At 48.8% G+C, this 21,321-nt stretch overlaps 5 protein-coding genes and 3 long non-coding RNA genes across 10 annotated transcripts; 5 read left to right on the top strand and 3 right to left on the bottom strand.

The window, feature by feature from the left end:
• Window positions 1-33: 33 nt before the first annotated feature.
• On the bottom strand, window positions 34-2,760 carry LOC136186797 (forkhead box protein N3-like). The gene is made up of 6 exons (XM_065974259.1): window positions 1,632-2,760; window positions 1,204-1,331; window positions 984-1,051; window positions 855-926; window positions 627-807; window positions 34-570 (listed from the first exon to the last, which is right to left on the bottom strand). Exons 1-6 carry the CDS (start codon window positions 2,433-2,435, stop codon window positions 174-176), a joined length of 1,650 nt encoding a protein of 549 aa, XP_065830331.1. The 5' UTR covers window positions 2,436-2,760; the 3' UTR covers window positions 34-173.
• A 93-nt stretch (window positions 2,761-2,853) lies between these two features.
• Window positions 2,854-11,020, bottom strand: LOC136186798 (cation-dependent mannose-6-phosphate receptor-like). 2 transcript variants are annotated; one of them, XR_010669764.1, is made up of 14 exons: window positions 5,407-11,020; window positions 4,922-5,063; window positions 4,790-4,874; window positions 4,627-4,742; window positions 4,500-4,575; window positions 4,367-4,452; window positions 4,192-4,318; window positions 3,840-4,135; window positions 3,685-3,769; window positions 3,501-3,616; window positions 3,368-3,446; window positions 3,242-3,321; window positions 3,053-3,179; window positions 2,854-2,993 (listed from the first exon to the last, which is right to left on the bottom strand). XR_010669764.1 is itself a non-coding variant. In XM_065974260.1 (14 exons), the coding sequence occupies exons 8-14, from the start codon at window positions 4,001-4,003 to the stop codon at window positions 2,931-2,933; spliced, it is 714 nt and encodes a 237-aa protein (XP_065830332.1). In that variant the 5' UTR covers window positions 4,004-4,135; window positions 4,192-4,318; window positions 4,367-4,452; window positions 4,500-4,575; window positions 4,627-4,742; window positions 4,790-4,874; window positions 4,922-5,063; window positions 5,407-5,555; the 3' UTR covers window positions 2,854-2,930. The 2 variants fall into 2 exon arrangements, 1 of the variants encoding a protein (XP_065830332.1); XM_065974260.1 differs by having other exon boundaries at window positions 5,407-5,555.
• Window positions 5,288-7,853, top strand: LOC136186796 (nuclear respiratory factor 1-like). The gene is made up of 4 exons (XM_065974258.1): window positions 5,288-5,412; window positions 5,800-7,021; window positions 7,088-7,435; window positions 7,488-7,853. Exons 1-4 carry the CDS (start codon window positions 5,326-5,328, stop codon window positions 7,712-7,714), a joined length of 1,884 nt encoding a protein of 627 aa, XP_065830330.1. The 5' UTR covers window positions 5,288-5,325; the 3' UTR covers window positions 7,715-7,853.
• Window positions 11,021-11,060: 40 nt separating the features above from the next.
• Window positions 11,061-11,904, top strand: LOC136186723 (RNA-binding protein 48-like). Its single transcript, XM_065974184.1, has 4 exons — window positions 11,061-11,175; window positions 11,224-11,333; window positions 11,381-11,461; window positions 11,518-11,904. The coding sequence occupies exons 1-4, from the start codon at window positions 11,068-11,070 to the stop codon at window positions 11,831-11,833; spliced, it is 615 nt and encodes a 204-aa protein (XP_065830256.1). The 5' UTR covers window positions 11,061-11,067; the 3' UTR covers window positions 11,834-11,904.
• Window positions 11,823-14,494, bottom strand: LOC136186722 (F-box/WD repeat-containing protein 7-like). The gene is made up of 15 exons (XM_065974183.1): window positions 13,955-14,494; window positions 13,835-13,900; window positions 13,641-13,785; window positions 13,511-13,592; window positions 13,384-13,462; window positions 13,247-13,337; window positions 13,124-13,188; window positions 12,946-13,074; window positions 12,801-12,893; window positions 12,658-12,746; window positions 12,522-12,600; window positions 12,323-12,466; window positions 12,218-12,270; window positions 12,097-12,154; window positions 11,823-12,039 (listed from the first exon to the last, which is right to left on the bottom strand). Exons 1-15 carry the CDS (start codon window positions 14,282-14,284, stop codon window positions 11,896-11,898), a joined length of 1,647 nt encoding a protein of 548 aa, XP_065830255.1. The 5' UTR covers window positions 14,285-14,494; the 3' UTR covers window positions 11,823-11,895.
• A 107-nt stretch (window positions 14,495-14,601) lies between these two features.
• LOC136185617 (uncharacterized) lies at window positions 14,602-16,215 on the top strand. Its single transcript, XR_010669583.1, has 3 exons — window positions 14,602-14,653; window positions 14,898-15,237; window positions 15,285-16,215. It is a non-coding gene; the product is annotated as an uncharacterized lncRNA (long non-coding RNA).
• Window positions 16,216-16,508: 293 nt separating this feature from the next.
• Window positions 16,509-17,397, top strand: LOC136185618 (uncharacterized). 2 transcript variants are annotated; one of them, XR_010669585.1, is made up of 4 exons: window positions 16,509-16,545; window positions 16,784-16,926; window positions 16,990-17,066; window positions 17,133-17,397. It is a non-coding gene; the product is annotated as an uncharacterized lncRNA (long non-coding RNA). The 2 variants fall into 2 exon arrangements; XR_010669584.1 differs by having other exon boundaries at window positions 16,510-16,926.
• Window positions 17,398-18,127: 730 nt separating this feature from the next.
• On the top strand, window positions 18,128-19,558 carry LOC136185605 (uncharacterized). The gene is made up of 4 exons (XR_010669579.1): window positions 18,128-18,150; window positions 18,506-18,820; window positions 18,869-18,950; window positions 19,015-19,558. It is a non-coding gene; the product is annotated as an uncharacterized lncRNA (long non-coding RNA).
• Window positions 19,559-21,321: the final 1,763 nt, after the last annotated feature.

The following is a 21,321-nucleotide window of genomic DNA, read 5'->3' as shown; positions in this document are numbered from 1 at the left end:
TCACAAGACGCAAAAAGGAGTGCGGGGGAGATATTGATTAGAGGCAAAGAACAAACACACGAAAATTCTGAAAACAAGCATGCACATAAACAGAAAAGGCATTCCTAAGAGAGAAAAAAATCCATCAATAAAGAGAAACGCATAGATCCCAACGATCTAACACTTCCCCTCTCTTAGCTAGCAGCGCTCGTTTCGCACGCCAAATCCCCTTTCATCGTCAAAATCTTATCGGCTTGAAGAAAAATTTCCGCCGTCGCTGCAGCACTCTCTGGACTACTATTCGACCCGCTTTGCCGCCCGTCGCCGAATCCGCTATCATTCAAAGCGGCGGCGGCCACTTCCGCGTCGTTGTCGTCATCGTCGTCGTCGTCTTTTCCGGCAAACTCGCGCGCGACGGCCTCTTCAAGGAGTCGACTGGCGGCGTTCTGATTCGCCGCCTTGCTTCGTCGCGTCATTATGGGACTAGAACGGGTGCTCGTGTGCCGACTCAATTTCTCTTCGATGTCGCGCGCCAGCGAGGCGACCGTTGCCACCGTTTGGAGTCCGCTAAACAAGTTCCGTTCCGCTTTGCTAAACATTCGAATTCGAATTATTAATGATATGGAAAGAATGTGGTTTGTGATTACTTTTCCGACGTCGTCGTAGGTGACGACGAAGACGACGATGATGACGATGGTTCGAATGCCGTCGATTGGGCGGACTTGAGGGTGCGCTTGCCGCGCAGGCGATGGGCGGCGGACGACGATCGCGTGGCGTGGGCCACGTGCTTTGGTTTTGGTGTAACAATGCTGGTAGCGTTCCTCGTAGCTAAGATGAAATGTGAGACGCGTATTGATGGAGGTAAATGGATTTACTGGATTTACTGAAAGTTGTCGGCGTTCCGCCAAAGGAGCACATGATTTGGGCTGCAGCTGTTTCCTCAGGACCTAAAAAATTAAGAGAGTTCTAGATTAGATAAAAAATGCGAAATATTTGGCTCTCACTTAATTCAGAACGAAATCTTTTGCTGCCATTGCCGTCAACTGATGACCCATCTGAACTTTCAGACGATCTACGAAAAAGTGGTAATAATAATAATAATAATAATAATCATAGCAACATGTATGGAGCAAAAGCTTATGATAGGTACATTAGAAGAAGGAAGCATCATATATGCATTGCATATGAGGCAACCTATACATATACTAGGCCTAGCATTCCCACCTGGATGATCGCTTTGTGCCTGTCGAACGTATATATTGCTCGAACGGTTGATGATGCGTCTTTCTCAGCGCCTGGACTAGCGCCGCTCTCGACTCGAGATCGACAGTCCAGAGAGATCCCTTTCCAACCTAGAGTCGCGCCCCCCCAGAAAAAAAGAAAAACGTGACGATTGTCGTCCGTCCGAAGAAGCGACGAATACGGAGACAGACAATAGCGAAACGGATCGAACGCGAGAGAGAATCCCAACCCAGAAACCGGACGCGCCCGGGGCGTGCGAGTGACGACGAGTTGCTAGGCAAAGCGCAGTCACAACAGCAAACGCGACGCGAAGAATAGAAACCCGTCGAAATCGCGACGAACGCGCCCGGAACGTCCTCCCCGAAAGCCCCCCCGCCCCCGCCCTTTCGTTATGACTGAAAAAATCTCACCTGCCCCCGCTGTTTGTCGGTTCGCTTGAAGCTCTTGTTCAACGAAAGGTTGTGTCGAACCGAGTTCTTCCAGCCGGCCGGCGCCGTTTTGAAATAAGCGAAATTGTCCTGTATCCACTGATAGATGTCTTTCACGGCGAGCCGCTTCGTCGGCGCGTCTTCGATGGCCATAAAAATGAGACAGGCGAACGAATAGGGCGGTTTGCCGGTCGTCGCGTTGGCGATCGCCGCCGCGGCGCCGCCCGATCGCACGGGGGAGGACGAGAAAGCGTTCGTCGGTGTGCTCATGGCAACCGATTGGATTGGAGACGAGCTTTTACCGGAAGAAGACGGCGGGGGGGCCGCCGTCGTAGTCGTCGTTACAACTCGACGCGAATCGATCGTCGTCGTCGTCGTCGATCCGTCGAATTTGTGCTTCGTTTTCGTTTGTAGATCGCTGAGTAGATTGGTTTCGTGTAGCCAGGCGAGATTCGTGAGTTCTTCGCACACGTTCGGTCCGCATTCGGCGAGCGTTTGCATCTTGAGATCGGCGAAACAGCTCGTTGTTAGGCGATCGTCGATCGTTTCTTCTTCGTCGTCGTTGTCGTCGTTGTGCGCGTCGCGTTTATCGTCCGTTGTCGTGGCAGCGACGCCAATGCGACGACATCGGCGTCGAAACGACGCCGAATCGTACGATTGGGAGAGCGGCGAGACGAAACGGCGTCGTTTGGACGTCGAAGCGAGCGCGTTCGTCGTCGTCGTCGTCGTTTCGGTTCGAACGATCGCTTTCATCGACGACGACGAATACGCGTGGTCGGCGGCCATGACGTAGAGAGACGAGGAATAGGCGAAGAAGACGAACGCACGTGGTTTTGCGCTGCGCGCACCTTCGAGTTGCGAAATACACAAGTGTAGCTAATGGCTACCGTCTTGTGTTTGTGAGACGTACGGGCGACGGCGTTGCGTTGGACGACGAGGGAGGGGATGGGGGGATGCGCTCGTCTCGTCTCTTCCTAGTAACGCGTCCGATTGAGACCGTTCTCTTTGAATCGGCGGCGTCCAACGAGCTCGCGGCGCGCGAATTCGATTAATTCCGCTCTCCGCGAATCCGTGCAGCGTCAGATGCAGAGATATCGTCCGCCCAAGGCGGAAGTGTGGCCGTTACTAGCTGTGACGTAGTCTTCCTTCGTTTCCCGGATAGGTATCCAGTTCTCACGAGCGCCTTCTCACGTGGGCTAACGACTCGCAGTCTTAGCAAAAGAGCAAAATCGAAGTAGAACAACATGTGACAGGGAAATGTGATCTTCAAGCAAGCAGCCTCTACGGCAAAGGATCGTAGGTCTCTTTCTTCCGCCCACATGTGAAGACAAACAGAATTCCATTCTTCACAGATAAAAATCCCGCTAATATTGAATTTTAGCATGTAATTAGGACTACCTTACCTTGACCATTCCGGGTAGACCAAGCCAAAAGCTGTGGTTTGGAATCATTTCTTTTCCCCTAGCACCTGACCTTAGCTTCATATACAGCACACCGGCCCCAAAGTATGTCACAAGGAGGCAAAAGAAGCTAAAAAAAGAAATTGCTAGCAAAGCAAGTGTGCTACATATTTATAAGGGCCCTTCGCTCACATGATAACCAGTATAGATCCTGCACTTATAGAGTTTGATGTTGAAACAAAACAGCAATTTTTGTCGTAAAGTTTAAAATTCTGCCCAAAAAACTTACGGAGAAAATTGTAACTGACAAGAACTCACGTAGTGATAGCTTGGGTTTTCTTCGACAAAATCAAACACAGTGCTGTTTTCTGAGCAATGTAACTCAATGTGAGATAGCCTAAACGTAGTCGGTAATTTTCATCATATAATTAATTCACTTGGATTACCGTACCTATCACCGTCGCCTCCCTTGTAAATAACCGAGACGATCCCTGTGCCAGGATCATATTGGAATGTCATATTTGTCTGAGTTCCGCAGCTGAGGCCCCCATCATCCAATTGACACACCTAGAAACCGGAAAGGTGTACTTTGTCTCGTAAACTCCCGTCACTTCAGCGACAGGTACAGTACGTACAGCCACTTCGTTTTCAGCTGTGCAGTCCCCTTGATTGAACGAAAAACATGGATTGTACGTATACCTATTATTGTCAGCATTAAACCTAAAGAACAGTAAGTGTTCAGAGCGAAGACTACTATCGCTAGTCACTAGCGATAGATCTCTCGATAAACCTCGGGTTGTTCTTATCTTTAGAAGCCAACGACGATAGATCAATGCGTCCCATGCCGTTGTTCATATCGCATGAACAAGACGATTTCTTTTCGCATTTAACGTCATTGCCCTGTACGCACGAGGCGAAGAGAGACGAAAGAAGAAGAGCAAACCGAAAGAGCATGGAGGAAATCACGTGAGTACTGAAAGAGAAACGTGATCTATTTGCTAATAGAAAACACAAATGATGGGATTATTCCAAAGGAGCGTAGGCTTTTTGGGTTCGCCCACACGTAAAGACAAACAAAATTCCGTCCTTCATAGACAAAAATGCATCATTTATCAGCGCGCGTGTACACTGGTTAGACTTACCTTGATCATTCCGGGGAGACCAAACCAAAAGCCGCGATTTGGTATCATATCTTTGCCCGTAGCACCTGACTTAAATTTCAGAAAAAGTAGACCGGCCACAAAGTAAGTCACCAGTGCACAGAAGAAGCTGAAAAGAAAAAGTTTGTAAAGAACATCTTATGCTGCTCTTGCTCACATTATGACTAGCACAGAGCCGGCACTTATAGCGGAATTCTTCCCCTTAGAAACAAAACAGCAACTTGCGTCATAAAGTTTAAATTGCTGCACAAAGAAAATAAAAAAAACAATTCTTGAAAGCTAAAACTTACGTAGGTGTACCGCGGAGCTTCAGTTATATATTCAAAATTTGTGGTGTTTGAGCAGTGCAGTTCAACGAGAGATAGCCTAAGAAATTTAAATATAACTACTTAATTACAGCCAATTCTCTCGCAGTACCTATTTTCGTCGCCTCCATAATAAACAATTGTGACAAGTTCACTGTCAGAATCATATTTGAACGTCATATTTGACTGTGTCCCGCAGCTGATCCCCCCAGCATCTGATTGACACACCTAAAATTATACATAGAACTGTCAGTCGGTAGATGACCAACACTTACAGCCACTGAGTTTGCAACTATGCAATTTCCAGCATTGAACAAACGACACGAATTGTACGTATATGTGCCATCATCAGTTTTAAATCTAGATTTTCATTACAAAGACCAGAAGAGCCTTTGATATAGACAAACCGTGGATGATCAGGATCTGGAGATGCCAACGAAGATATATCAATAGTTCCCATGCCGTTGTTCATCTCGCACGAACACTCGGATATCTTCTCACACTGCACTAGCGCGTCTTGGCCGCGTACGCAGTGTACTACAAACAGAGCTAGAGAAATGCGTATGAGCATAGCTGCGAATGAGTAAAGCGCACGTGACGAGGAAAAAACGTGATCCACCCTTTCCCCACCCTCTCGCGCGGAGCCGACTGTACATGCAGTCGTACGTGCGTAGTTTTTAAATTTAAAAATCTAAGGCAAGCCAGTATTTTGCCAAGATGGGTTTCTAAAATAAAATCGAATTGCTCTCGCCTACTTTCCCGCCTTGCGCAAGCTCATTAATATCACTGTCTACGAACGCCGAGAAAAAACATGGCGACGCAAACCGAAGAGATCGACCAAAAAGTGATCGTTCCGACCGAAGCGATAATCGAAAGCGAGACGACAACGCACCAAGAGGTAAAGCGAATACGTCCGACCGCGTCGGAGCGATTTCGGGAGATTGGGGCCGCGCGCGCCTTCGGGGACCACTCGGAGCTCGGTCGCTAGTACGCTAAATCGAAGCGATCGAGAGCTAACGTGCGACGCTATGGACGTTGGCGGTAGCATTCGATTCCCCCCGTCGTTCGGCGACGCTTCGAAACGTCTCGATCGCGTTCGAAGGCGTTATCGTGACAACGGGCGCTCGTTGCGCGTGACTGAACTCGTTTCGAATGCGAGCAGCGCTAATCGCGATCATTCGAAATCGCTTCGAAACGCAAAAACGAACGTGCACGACGCCGCGTACGCAATCGACGACAATCGGGGCCCCCTTTTGACTCCTCTTCTCCCCCCACGTACATAAAGGCGAGCGATCTCGCGGCGGCGGCGACGGAAATCGTTCCCACCGAATACGTCCACGAAATCTCGACGACGACGACAACGACGAACGATCAGACGATCGACGCGAGTCAACTCGTCGAAACGACGACCGTTCATCTCGTTCACGACGCGCAAAGCGTTCCGCAGCAAGTGATCGAAACGACGACGACGACGACCGCCGAATTGAACGCCGAACTCAACGCCGCCGCCGCCATGCTAAGCGTGGGAAATAATAACGCGACCGGGGGCGGGGTCGCCGGCGCAACGGGAGCCGGGGAATTGCAAGTGATCCAACAACTCGACGTCGCCGCTACGCCCGTACTGGCCGTCGGCGACAATAACGTCCAGGGAGCGTCCTACACCATAAGCAGTTCCGCCGACGGACGATTGATCGTCAGCACCGACGGCGGACAATCGACGGAGATCTTGATGTTGAATCAGGGCCAGGGAAATCAAGTTCAGGTTGTCACGGCAACGCCGACGGGAGCCGACGGGTCGACGCCGCCGGCGTTTACGTTGGCTTTGACGCAGGGTGCAGCGGCGACGACTCCCAGTACGAAAAGTGGGAATGCTTCTACGAGCGGTGCCGGCGGAGGCGGCAGCGGTTCGAAATCGTCGCCGAATATGGTGAAGTTGGAGCGGCAGAAGCAGCAGAAGCGTCTGTTGCGTAAATTGCAGGCGTGCGCGCAGGAATATTGTTTGCGACTCGGCGAAGAATGCGCCGTCGTTGCGAGCGTTCGTTCGTCGAGCCACAGCTCTAGTGACCATCTAGGGCAGAGAGAAGTGCAAGTGTTCGGGTCAAAGTCGTTCGAAGAGATACTTCGGCAGCATACCGACGCTATGAAAGTCGTGTTGGAGGAGAAGGAGAAGGCGAATCAGACGACGAGCTCGCTCGATGCCGTTCTTCCCGGCGCTTCCGGCGTTCCCGTCCTGCCGCTTCCGCCGCGCGATCTCGACGCGATGAACGGGAACGAGTTGAAGAGCTACGTGCCGCTGCTGCTTCGTCACTGCATGGGACGAAGTCGGCCCATGTGGGGAATGGACGAGCATCGACCCGTCTGGTGGCCGCCCGAGATTCCGTTTCAGAACGTGCGCATGGATACGCGAGAGGCCGGGCAGCAGCGCGAGAAGCAGACGTGGAGTTCGTGTCTTCGGCAGATGGTGCGCGCCTGCTTTCTCTATTTCGGATGCGACGCTCTTCTTCAAGGTAGAAGATCTAAAGCAGTCAATCAGCATGCGAGACTCTCTCTCTCTCTCTCTCTCTCTATTCTAGGTCTTCCCAAATCTCATTCTTCGTCTCAGTGCAACATGGTCGTCTTTTCGCAAGGAGGCGGCACTCCGACTACGGTGGCTGTCAGCGATCAGAGCGTGCTAGAACAAACGATTACGTCACCCGATGAAGGCGATCAACCCCAAGAGGCGACCACTGTCTCGATTCCGTCTCCGTCAGCCGGAGCTACGGTCGTCGACTCTGGGAACGAGATCAAGCCACTGGCGACGACGAATGTGACAGTTGAAGCTCCCGTTACGACGCCGACGACGAGAAAGCGCCGTCGTGCCAGCGCAAAAGCCGCCGAGACGATATCGTCGTCGTCTCCTCGCAAAAGGGGTGCCAATGCTGGTAAGAAAGCGCGAGCGCATTTTTATTCCTTATATTACTATTACCTGAACAGGAACCGTCAAAATCCACTACAAGACGGAGAACGATGACGAGGGGCTCTCCGAAATGGCTGTCAGTTCGAAATTGACCTGCGGCGACGTATTGTCGCATGTTGGGCGAGACGACAAGGAATATGAGTTGCGTACGGCTTACAACGACGGTACGGGTTTGGTGGGAAACGTGGCCAATTTGGTCAGCGGCAAGGAAGGAATTGACGTGTATGTGGTGAAAATCGCTTAGTGTGAAACAGTTGACAGTAGACTGTGTGTCAGATTTGTCTGTTGCTTGTCCGTTTGCACGTGTGTTTTCAGTATGATAATTCCTTTTTCTTGGAGTCGGTCGTCAGTGTGTGTATAATAGAAGCTTGTCCTAGTTGTCAGATGCACTGCCTCTTCGTTTGCCTAAACGATTTAGCAGTAGCTTGAACAGGAGAGCCAACGTTGGCGAAACGTCTTCCTTAGTTTGAGCGTCGTCTATAAACTTCCGCACCACTGGAACGCTCAGCTTGCTTAGATCCAGATGCGCAATCAGGCTGTTTAACACTTCGTTGCTCATTTGTTCAGTTGGGAAAATATCCTTGTACAACAGGATCGCTTCAAAGAGAGTGTCAACGTTGGCTTTCATGTCTGCACACAGCTGAACTATTTCCTCTACCAGATTCCGCGGAAATCTGTGCTTGACGTACTGGCCGCGTTTTTCCCTTTCTTTGTACTTGCTCATATTTTTCAAAAAATATTCAGCGGCAGCATTGCCAATGGCTTCGGGTCGACGCCTCTCTTGCTCAGCCAGATCGTTGTAACTCCTCAGTATGAGTTGAAGAAGATGAAGAGTGACAGAACCGCCTTCGCCAGGCGAAATCAGATGCCCAACGTTTATGACGTGAGCAACTCTCAGCAGCAAACGGATTAGTGTGCTTCGAATCTCTTCATCGTCGGCGTTAGACGTCTCAGCCCACATGAGACAGGAAACGACCCACTTGGGACCAGGCAAACCGGCGTATCGTTTGGACCACCACAAGCGGACATTAGGCACCAGTTTCACGAGACGGCAGATTCGTGTTCGAGACGACGTATGACGCACAGGAACGAGCCACTCTTCATTTTCCTCATCTTCGGCGCCGTCATTGTCGCCGTCATCAGAAGCACTTATGTGCGGAGTAAAACACGAGTGAGGAATGCGGACGTCTGCACATTGACGAATCTCCGTCATGTGCCAACTGTATTCAACGACAGCCTGGACGATCAATTCGGGATAGTTCTGTCGCACGGGATCCAAACGCCTGATTCGGATTAGAGCGCAGAACCAGCTGAAAGGGAGCTCTCTCGTCCGCTTCAGAACGGGGTCGCCGAAGAGCCTCCTTCCATCAGCGAGATCGCGAACTTCCAGCAGCGTATCGGTGACGAACTCTTTCACCAGTTCTTGCCAGAAACGAGCGACGGTTTCCAGGAGAAAAGTGACGCATTCGTTCAACGCTCGTCGGGGCTCCTTTCGAAGAGGATCGTTGCGCTCGAAAAACGGCAGTGCTCTTTTCATTCTGGCCAAATAATCGAACGTAGTGCGAAGACTTTCGGGCGCACTCGACTCGATGAACTGGACGCATTTGGCGAGCAAATTGCGCTGACCGACCATGCAGAAATGCGCCGCAGCACAAAGAATGTCGACGACGCTTTCCGGCGTCAGGACCACTTCGCCAAGGTAGCAGTACTTGGCCACGAGTTCAAATACGTCGCTGCCGCCAGGGCAAGAAACGGGAATGGTGGCACGATTCGCGTCAATGGCACCGAAGTATTGAGAGACCGAGCAAACGATGCATCGGTGCAAGTCGAATTTTTTCCCATCACAGTCGATTTCGAGGTCGGCGAATCGCTTCGTTTCCCACAAAGTCAGCAAGCGGTCCATTGTCGCACGATGCTTGAAGGAAAACAAGCTAATTGATCACGTTTTGGAAATTGTGAGTAGGCGAGCGTTCGAACGCACCGTTCAGCTGAAGAAAATGCGCACAAAGGTAAAATCAAAGTCCCTGCCATCCTAAGGAAGTGACAAGTGTGCAGGACGCCGTCTTTGGAGAAAATTCGCGACACTCTTCCGCCTTCTCCCCCAAATTAAATTCATGTTGAAAACGAATGCTAATAAGGCACTCGTGTGATTGTTTGGCAGTTAGTGTCCCCTAGTGAGCGATAGCTTTGGCAGTCAAGATTCTGAGTATTATTCTAGTATGTGCAGGAACTTCCCTCGAAGCGACTTCCACCACCTCGCTAATATCCACCTTATCGTAATCTAGTACGGAGAGGAGCTGCGTTTCCGCGCTGCGACTCTCGCCCACAAGCGTGCGACAGTAAGCGTGACTGATACGAAACAGCGACGTGTGATCGCGACACAGACAAGCGACCATCTCGACGTATTCCTTCATTTTAGGCACAGTGAGAAATTTCAAGTCTTCCGCGTCGCCGCGTTCGACGATCCGCGCGAGCCAACACGAAGCGGCTTCGCCGAGTCTGTCGTAGTTCGTTTGTCCGTGTTCCGGTTCGGCAGTTGCCTTCGTCAAAATCGTCTGCATGCAGCGAAGATCCATGAGCGTCGCTTCCTGGCACAAATGATCGCGCGTAATGCGACTGGCATTCAAAAGTAGCCAATCGATGATTTTATCCGCGCACCCGGCTCGGCTAAAGTGAGCCCACGTTAGACACGAGATAATCCAAGCCACGTCGAGATGAAAGAAACCGAGGCGATGACGACACGGCATCGCTGCAACCAACGTCTCGATTCTTTCCGAGGAATGATCTCCTATTCGAGGCCGAAGCGTGGGACCGCGTCTACGGGCCCCCGCTTCGCATCTCAGTTCTTCGGTAGTCCAACCAAAGTCCTTGATTGCTCTCACTATGATATCCGGTCGAGCCCTCTTTGCCTCCGTCATCCTTTCGTGGCAAACGAGTCTGAAGAAATAGTCGAAAGGTAAATCATTGAAATGATTCGTAATCTCGTTTCTTGCTGGAAAATGACTGAAAGTGTACAATCGCAACAGCTCCGGGTCAATGGGATGATCATGGATGAAGCCTCTCCACCAAATGGCAATCGTTTCTATCAAACCACCAACGCACTCCGCAATTGCTTCCGCGTAGGGGGCCCCCAATTGTCCGAGAAAAGGATTATCATTTTGAGCCTCTCTTTCTTTTCTCAAGAGTTCGATCGCATTCAATGGATCTTCGTTTCCTTTTTCGAGAACAAAGGCTCGGCACCTTTGTAAGAACAGTTTTCGCTCGTCGTTATAATCGAGTCGAAAATGAGCGGCTGCGTACGACAAGAGGAACGCCGTGTCCATGTTTATGCAATTTTCCAGCGTTTCTTCGCCTTCGTAGCAATAATCGAGGACGGCGTTGAAAATGGGAGGGCCTCCAGGACAAGAGACGTTCGTTTTCTGATTCGTTGCGAAGTATTCGGACGCGAGATTGAGAAATGGGCGATGCAGATGATATTCTTTGTCACTGCAAGTGACTTTTACGTCTGTGTATATGCCATTTCGCAGAGCCCTGAGGTCCACCATAACGAAAGGACTTTGAATTGCCGGGAACTTCTGTCGTCGAACGCGCGCGCGCATGCACAACATGAATCTTCACGCCGAAGTGAAAAATCATCATCGAAAAGATTCGTCGACCGTCAGCCGACCTCTCTATCGAGACAGCCGAAGAGAAAGAGCCGTCAAAGTGGCAAAAAACCCCTTAGAGATCTAGTTCCTCGAGCTAACGTTGCAGGTCTACACGATCAATCAGGAATCGAGGTATCTTCTCGTTCAAGGAGTACCTGAAGTCGGCGCAGCAGAAGAATTGGTGCAGCTCTTTGCTCTCTATGGAACAATTGAAGAGTAAAAATCCATCACCCCGTTTCAATCTAATTAAAATAATTAAATAGATACATGCCACTTCATGAGTATCCGTGCGAAAAATTCACCGAAGTTTACCTGATCAAATTCCAACAATTGTCTGCTGCCAAGTAATAGATAGTAGGGTTTGTACTGTTCCTTGCCCTTCGTACACAATTTGCTCAAGGACAGCCAAACGGAAGTTGGATGATACGTCTTTCATGGGAGGAATTCTTCACGTCTGCTACGCCCCAGAATTCGAATCAATTCAGGATACGAGAGCCAAACTGGATGAACGATTGGCTGTCTGTGAGCACGGTGGAAAACGATTCAAGCGCGATCCAGAAGTGGCTGCTTGTTCATCCAAAGAAGCCGTTTCAAATCCAGCTCCACAGTCCAACGTATCGAAAAGCGAAGCGAAATCTGAAGACGCATCGGCATCTTCGACTGGCAAAAGCACGCCTAGAAAGAAACGAGCAGATGACAAAAGGAAGCGAATTTGACTTATATAGATATATATATACTGTAAGCATCATTAAAGAACTGGCTATGAAAATAAAAAGGATTAGCAGACAGAAAAGTCGTATAGTTTTACTGTTTTGTCATAAGAACCCGAGACCATCATCCAGTCATTGAACTGCAAGCAGGTAACTCCGTCAGTGTGACAGCGCAGCGTCGATAACCTTTGCCCCGTTTCAATTGACCAAACCTTGAAAAGAGTTTTGACGTGGGGTACTGTACTACTACTGCCTATGGCGGCCCATACCTTCAGCGTTTTGTCATCTGCAGCGCTGACAATTCGCCACTTGTCCGCTTGGAGATGCCTGCAAGAAAAAAAAGAGCTTGTTACAGCAGTGATAACGGCAGAACGAGCTATGCATCTGTACCTTACAACACCTGTGTGTCCCTCAGACCGAATCCAGTCCAACGTACCAACGCACTTAATTTTCAGATGATATTGATCTGAACGGGAGTTGTTAGGTCGCGCTCACCTTGTTCGTCCTCAAGTCCCAGAATTTGATGTCGCTGTCCACTGAGCCGCTGATGATGCGCGTCTCGTCGAAATGAAGGCACGTTACTGCCTCGTGATGACCAGACAGCGTGTGAAGGCATCTGCCCCTCTCCAAATCCCAAATCTGCGCGCATCAAACGATTTCTACTAAGCGCGCATCCGTCTCTCGTATGTCTTACCTTGATTTTTTTATCCGCCGATCCGGAAACCATTTTGCTAGCATCGTATTGAAGACAAAGCACTGCTTCATCATGACCTCTAAATGATACAACACCCTACTAGAGCCGGCTGCTGAAGTGAAACTGTAGAGCTAACCTTAGAGTTAATTTGCATTGGCCATCTGTCATATTCCACACTTTTAGCGTCTTATCATACGAACCACTGACAATTTTTTGATCATCGACCTTTTTCAGTAAGAGGTAGATGTCGATCAGGCTTCTTGGGAAATATTTACTTACTTGCAAACATCGAACAGTGTGAAGATGCCCAACCATTGTCGCTCGACACGCAGCGCAGCTCCAATCCCTTCCCGTATTCGTCAAGTCCCAAACCTGAAGGACAGAATTAAATAATAAAATCAGAAAAAGAAAGTTTCTCCCTTACCTTGATCGTCTGATCGGCAGAGCCGCTCACCAAGCGCTTGTCCCCGTGTAATTGGAGGCATCTTACAGTTGCCGAGTGCCCAGCCAAAGTCAGAGCAGACCACGGCTTGTTTGTGTGAATATCCCAAACCTACATGCAACATCAACATAGATTGTGTAATGGCTCTCTCCTGTTTTGCCTTTATCGTCTTGTCTGAAGAGCCACTGACGATTTTGCTTTCACCGAACTGAACACATGATATTCCTATGAAACAACATTGGTATACCCAGTTACTATGATAGCAGGTACGACAAGATTTTACCCTGCGAATGGCCTTCAAACGTTCTGACGGTGTAACGGCCGGTCAACCAGTTTCTCCGCATTCTGTATCTCTCTGAAAACATGCTTTTCCACTAAAAATCAATTGAGCAACCAGTCTTTTGAGAAGACGATGATCACCTCCACTGTTCCTGTTCCGTCTGAGTATTCCTTGATCTGGCGTTTTTCTCCTTTTTCGGATAGTTGCCATTCTTTTTGTCTGGTAGAATGAAAGTAGGGTAATGATTTAAGCCACTCTTCTCCTTACCGACATAGCATCTCCCATAGATGATAATGTGATGCCATGACGTTCCACGACGTACTCACCTGACTTGAATGACATAAATCCCCTAAGTAAAGAAGTCAACGAATAAAAGAATAGTATGCTCCATTATTACGTGGAGACAAATAGGACAGAATTTGATGCGAGATAGCCGGAGGAAGCCACGACAAAATATCCTGACAATTGTGCGGACAGAATCGATGCAAGTTGCCCTCCATAGCAACAGAGAGAAAATGCAATTGAGCACACCGGCATCGTTCCTAGTATATTGAGTAACAGTCCAATTAAAATAAAACTAAATGAACTCACTATAATTTTCCGCAAGTAGACATTGCGCTGTTGATCGTCGAGCTCATCAAACCAGTCAAGCATTTTCTATACGCAGAGCTAATTTGGGGAGGAGTCATCCCCATTCCACTGTGACCTTACTTCCATTCGGTACTTGACATTGGATTCGGTCAGCGACCCCCTCTTGGCACCAACAATCAAACTAGTAGCGCTACTACTGCTAGCAGTCGAAGTCCGAGCTGTATCGGCACGCCCACGACGTCGCTCCGGATCGCTCTCGAGAGTTCGCCTCAGCGGACACGTCTTCCTTTTATTAGCACCGCTATCGCCGCCATTCGAGCCCTCCAAATTCGTCAAGGAACGGCAGGTGCAACACGCCGGACAGTGGCATTCGCTCTCCATTCCCGTACCCAATGATTCTCGCGATAGGGCCATCGGTAGCTGGGGCATGCTCATCGCTACTGCTTGCATTTCGTCTAATCGACGCCTCGGCGGAAGCGAGTGAACGCCTGATGTCGTTGTCGACGTTGTTGTTGTTGATGCCCTTGTTGCTCCGTCTCCGCTTCCGCCGCTTCCCAAGCGGCGCTTTCTCACGGGTAGTGATTCTCGTCGGCTTATTGTGATGGAGTCTGTGTCGTTGAATAGAAACGAATTGTCTCGAAAGAGGTTCTCGGTGAACGCCATTGCCGTAGCGTGCTCTAGTCTTGCCAGACCCTTAACAAGACTAACGAGATTTGTGTATACACGTGATCTAAATCGAATCTGAATAATTAGGCAGCCAAAAGTGACGTCCTATTGGCTTAGCTGCCAGAAGAACAGAAGCCACCGAAGAAAGAGCAGGTACACAATACATGTCTATGCCATCGTGGTGTCTTGCGCGCGGACAGCGCGAGACCGCGTGACTCGGCTCCAACTCAGAAGAGTTGTTCCTAACCATCTTCTCTTCATACTAGTGACTTAGGGTTTTCTTTGATATCTTGGGGACTGAAACTACGTCGGAAGTCCCTAAATTTTCCACGGGGATTTCCCTTATACACGAATAGCTCTTCCATAATTAATTATGCTTTATTTTGTTTACTCCTAGCCTAAAACGCGAATTCCACCGGCAGAGCACGGGGCGTCCAGGAGATCATGGCATCCAACATCTCCACACCGAACTACCATTCTGAAATGCTTGACATGGAGGCAGATCAAGCTCAAAGCATAGAAGAAGTCCGCAAAAATGTTGCTGAAATTCGACTAATGCTAGATAACCATTTGGCAAACGGATGTTGCAGCTGCTGCCGCGATATTCAATCCACGTCACGGTGGATAATATTCATTGCCACATTGACCTCCACTGTTCGAGCCGCCGTTCAAGCCGCCACAAAAAAAGCGGCGTCCTTGCTACAGAGGTTCAGGCTCATCCCAGTGGCAAGGGACAAGTAAGTTTACGCGCAAAAACTTTCGGTTGCAATATAATCTTCCTTAGTGTGATTCACTCAATTTGATGCCCTCCTGGATGCCCCCGGTGTGCCTGCTCTGCTGGCTATTAGCAAATATTGTTTGCATTCAATGCTTCCGAATATGTACGCACAATGGTCGCAAAATCCGGTGAGATCTGAGAGATCCCGGTTTACTGGGTATTCGTTGCGTGTTACCTGAAGTCCTGGTGATGTATTGACTGGCGACCAGCGCCTCATCGAGGCACGCGGCGGCGTCGGTTGACATCCCTCGCTTCCGCGGGCTGGCGGCAGGTCAGTATTCAGTGGTTTACACTGACGTTATGACGGCAGTCACGGTACATGTGCTAGTAAGTCATGGGAAATAGTTCCTCCGGTTGTAGGGTCGCTGGATGGTTTCCTGGGCAAAATTTTTTTTGAGTGCATCCTTGTGTACTGGCACTCAAAGAATCCCGCCGGTCTGCGGTACTAGCATTATATGTACACGGATCAAGAGTATAGGCTCTGGTGATCTTCTACGGAATTCATTGTATCCGGTGACTTGAGTCCCGATGGTGTATTTACGCTTTAGGCTAATGCACAAGACTAGGAACTTGTATCAGGGCAGGGAACGATAGCAGTACACGTGCAACTACTGTTCACGTATTGTACTTGCCCAGACTGTTTGATGACTACGTGCACACTGTGCTGCTAAAGAGCGGTGCAGTCGGAAGAGCATGTTAGGTTTGCTTGTATTTAGGCTCTTGTGAAGCAGCAAAGCCGCGGAGCTACGGAGACAAGGTTGTCACGCTGAACTTTGCGTCAAGAGACATGCCTAAAATTCAAGACTTTACCAGCATGAACTTTGAATTGCACGTGTACAAGTGGCTTTTAGCCAGTGGCAGCATGCTGCCGGGGGCCTCTAGGAGAGTCTGATCTGAATGTGAGGAAAATAAACGAAAATTAAAACACTTACTGTAGCTTCCTATCGTTTTTGCATTGATTGAATTGATGATACTAATGGCTCCGAATTTCTCCTGATGCTCTGAAGAGGATCTCTCGTTTTGAATTCAATTGAATTGATGCACTGAATGAAGCTGAATAAATGACGATGATGATGATTTTTCTCCTTACTCTAAAATTGGATGATGTCAGTTGTTGTCAGACGTTCAGGAGAACTCAGGCTCTCTCACAACCGCTAAACAATGTCCACGCAGAAAGCGCGTGCATGCATTGTGATCCGGACCGTAACGTGTTGACGTAGTGAGATTATAGTCACTTCCAGTTCGCACAAGACTCTCAGAGAGCAAGGTAGGCTTCACCGCCCCTCCGTCTCAGACAGATCCCATAGCCGTGATACTTCGCCCTCGCTAACAAAAACGAGCGCTCGTATGAACCGAAATCGTGATGCCAGCAAGCGCGGCAACAGTCTAACACAGCTAGCCCCTAAAGAAGCTTCCTAAAGAACCGTGATTAGTTGCGCGCTGTCAACGAACGACTTGGCTTCGTAGCCAACTCGGATTCGCAGTCGGCGCTGTGCTTTTGACAGAATACGTGCTGGTCGACCACCATTTCGGGGAATCTGATTGGCAGCGCCGAGCGCATTTTTTCCATCTCAGCGGTTGTCACATTCAAATCCGTGCTAAAGCAAATGTCTTTAGCATGGATCGGCGGTTTTGAGCCACCGTTAAGGTACAGCCACCTCTCAATTTACTAACCACTACATATTTATTTATTTATTTATTTATTTATTAGAATGACGACGAAATCTGATGCCTAGTGCCGTCCTGGATGCCTGGTGTGCCTGCTCCGCTATACCAAATTGGAAGACCGTAAGTGGTACCACTTGGTCGTTTTACAACACGCACTGTCACACTCGTTCCTACGTACGTTTTTAGAGATACATGCGTTTTGAGAAAAGATGCCGACTACTCAAGCGCAACTTACCCTGGATGCTGAACTCAGATACGCCGGCCCTGTATGTTCTGAACTTCAAGTCCAGTTTGTTGTAGCGGAAGCCAGGCCCACCGGGAGATCTAGGGCGTCGCGGGCTTCAAATAAGATCCTGAACAATTCGGTCGTCTTTGCGGCTCACGTTGTCTTCCTACTGTTTTGTTTTTTTCGGTCAGTCCTGTTCAATAAACGTTGCCATTGTTTCCCCAACACGACTCTTCCTCGTCCGGTTGTGGTGCAGCTTCGCTGCGCACAAGTGCTTCGGCAGTTTATAACGTTATGCGCGGAGCCCTCCAAATTCGTCAAGGAACGGCAAGTGCAACACGCCGGACAGTGAAATTCGCTCTCGCTTCCCCTTCCCAACAACTCTCGCGATAGGGCCATCGGTAGGTAGCCTAGCTGGGGCATATTTCGGTAATCGACGCCTCGGCGGAAGCGAGTGAACGCCTGATGTCGTTGTCGACGTTGTTGTTGTTGATGCCCTTGTCGCTCCCTCTCCGCTTCCGCCGCTTCCCAAGCGGCGCTTTCTCACGGGTAGTGATTCTCGTCGGCCCACTGTGATGGAGTCTGTGTCATTGAACAGAAACGAATTGTCTCGAATGTCGAACGCCATTGCCGTAGCGTGCTCTAGGCAGAAGCCGGAAGCCCGCGAGATCTGTCCGTGACCCTTTTAATAAATCGACGTGCTATTGGCCTACGTCTCCGACGCCAACACACCGCCGAAGAAGCAATAACAAGGTAAGTCAACGTAGATTTGCTGTAGACTTTTAACTTAATTAAATTGGAGAATCCGAGCCAAGGGTATCACTTACTACGCAAACAAGAAATTGATCAAATGTCCACGCAGAAAGCGCGTGTATGCACCGTGATCCGCACCGTCACGTGTTGACGTCGTGAGATTATGTTAAGTAAGACGCTGTCCATTGGTCACTTCCAGTTCGCAAAAGACTCTCAGAGCGCAAGGTAGGCTTCACCGCCCCTCCGTTTCACACAGATCCCATAGCCATGATACTTCGTCCTCGCTAACGAAAACAAGCTCATATGATATACCGGTACAATACAATGTCCTAAATCATGATGCCACTGGCCTCAAGAGCTGCAACAGCCTAGCATGGTGGCGCCTCTAACAAGCGTAACAAGCGTCTTAGTTAAAGAATAAGAATTAGTTGTGTGTTGTCAACGAACGACTCATCGGTTTCGTAGTCGGGAGCGTGCTTTTGGCCAAGCTAGCCATTTCGGGGACTCCTATACTTCACGGGGGACTTTTACTCACGTGCACACTCCCTAATACTCCTACTTACTTGTCTAATTGTTTTAGCAGTAAACGTTTTCGCAGCAAGTTCGAGCAGGCCACCAAACGCACCCAGGGCAAAACGGCATCCAAAAAAACCATGGCACAATACAATCTATCTGAAATTCTGACAATGATAATTGATCAAAACGAAGATCTGATGGAAGAAATGAGAGGAATCAGGCAGGCTTTGCAGCCTCCAAGACCTCCATACGTCCGCGAGCTGTTAAATTTGATTCACAGCACCGGACGTATTTTCTCCATCTCAACCGTTGTCACACTTAAATCCGTGCTGATGCAAATGTCTTTAGCATGGATTAGCGGTTTTCAATCACCGCCAAGGTACAATAGCACCTTTCAATTTTCTAAAAATTAACATGCTTTTATTAGAATGACGATGGAATCTGATGCCTAGTGCCGCCCTGGATGCCTGGTGTGCCTGCTCCGTTATACACCCAATGGACCCTACTAAGTAACACTAGTTGGTCCTTGTACGTATACAATTAAACTGCAATGTGTATGCATTTGTTTTGCAGTTCAAACAACAGGAAGTGCCTGCCGTGGACGTAGCTACCTACGTTCACTACGTCTAGACTCAAATGAATGTCTTAACTGACATGCCCTTGCTCAATGACCGGTTGAGATAATGCGTGGTGGATAGCATGTCTTAGATGACATGTTCATGCTGTAATGACTGGTTGAGGACAATGCGTCCCAAACTGAATGCCCTGAGTGCGTCGCGGGGATGTTCGATGAACACCCCTTTGTTCTAAGGTCTTTAATGACCGACCAAGTGAAGAAATTGCGGTTGAGGATAGTGCCCAGTGCGTCCTCAAGAATTTTGTGGTTCGTGGGGATCTATATCCCCCAATTGTGTGGGAATGTCCGAATGACATATCCCGACTCTATGGTCTGCAGACGAAACTATGTGTCGTCGTCCATTTTGTATAGCGGAAGCCAGGTTCACCAGGAGATCCAGGACGACCCATGTCACCCCGGGCTTCCAAGAACGATTCGGTCGTCTTTTGCGCGTTGTATCCTATTGTTGTTGTATGTTCAATAAATGTTGTCATCGTTTTCCTCCGTCTACTGTAAATGTTGTCATCGCACGGGGTTGTTCATGCCGTTGTCGCTCCGTCTCCGCTTCCCAAGCGGCGCTTTCTCATGGGTAGTAATTCTCGTCGGCCGAGTCTGTGTCGTTGAATAAAAACGAATTGTCTCGAAAGAAGTTGTCATATTGCCTAGCGCCTTAGCGTACTCTAGCCTTGCCAGACCATTAACGAGATTAACGAGATTTGTGTATACACGTGATCTAAATCGAATCTGAATAATTAGGCTGCAAAAAGTGACGTCCTATTGGCTTAGCCGTCAGACCAACAGAAGCCGCCGAAGAAGAGAACAAGTATGGCGTCGTATCTTGCGCGGACCTGAACAGACCGTGACTCGGAGCTGCTGTAACTCGAATAAATCAAATCGTAGTAGAGCAAAATTGATCAGCTTTTAACCACTCTACGTGCTTGCTACGATCTATGCTTAGCCGATCGGACGAGTTGCTCCTGGCTACTACATAGTAACCTTGAATTATCATCATGCAGTGACCTTGTCTTCATACTAGCGCAGTTTTCCGGTACTCACAGGGGACTGAAACTACGTCCGAAGTCCCTAAATTTTTCCCGGGATTTCCCTTTACCAGGAATAGCTCTTTCTTATTTAATCATGCATATTTTGTGTACTCTTAGCCGAAAACTGAATTCCACTGGCACGGGCAGGACACGAAGCGTCCAGGAGATCATGGCATTCAACATCTCTACACCGGAGTCCAACTGCCATTCTGAAATGCTTGACATGGAGGCAGATCGAGATCAAAACACGAAAGAAGTTTTCAAAAAGGTTGCTGAAATTCAACTAATGCTAGCTGACTATTTGGCGAACGAATGTTGCTGTCGACGTTGCTGCTGCAATACTCAATCCACTTGGATTGTAACATTGATTGCCACATTGACCTCCATTGTTCAAGCCGTCGCGAAAAAGGCGGCCTCCTTGCTACGGCGGCTTATGCCAGTAGCAAGGGATAATAAGTAAGTTTCTTATATATGTGTGCAGAAACCTTCAGGTAAAAATGACTAATTTTACTTAGCGTGACTCACTCCCGTGATGCCCTCCTGGATGCCTGGCTATTACGATTGCTCTTGTTTTAATTGATACTGATGCTCTGAATTTCTCCTGATGCTCTAAAGAGGATTTTCTCATTTTGAATTGATTGAATTGCTGTTACTGAAGAGGTTTTGCTGAGGAGAAATCTCCCATTTTGAGTTGATGACATTGTGACTGATACTCCGAATTTCTCCTCATGCTCTGAATCCTTGAATTGATACTTATACGCTGCGTCGTCGTCGTGTTGTATTGCTTGTCAAGTCATGCTAATAAATGTTGCCATCGCCTAACACTACTTCAGCGTGCTCTAGCCCGTCGTTTGGCGCCAATTTTGAGCGCCCTGGCCCGAGAAATCATTTGTGTGCAAGGAATTAAAAGACAGATTTTCGCGCGAAGGTCTGCCCTCCCTATATAACGAGATAAGGAATTGTTCAATGACACTCTGTTCTGAATGCCACGTGTTTAGGACGCATGTGACCAAGCGCGATCCCTTATATAATCGAGGTGCTATTTGGCTTCCCTCAGATCCAAAGACACCGCCGAAGAAGCAACAACAAAGTAAGTTGATGTGCCTGGGCAGGTCTGCAATAGTTTTGACTAAATTGAAATTGCACTCTCTTTACAACTTATGCAGCCTTTCTTACAGTGAAGTCGACAACGTTTTCCTGTTTTTCCCCACAATATAGGTG

Source organism: Oscarella lobularis, chromosome 4, assembly GCF_947507565.1.
Source record: "Oscarella lobularis chromosome 4, ooOscLobu1.1, whole genome shotgun sequence".
Taxonomy (NCBI): Eukaryota; Metazoa; Porifera; class Homoscleromorpha; order Homosclerophorida; family Oscarellidae; genus Oscarella; species Oscarella lobularis.
Note: the sequence above shows the minus strand (reverse complement) of the source record. Positions and strands in the feature narration are given on the sequence as shown.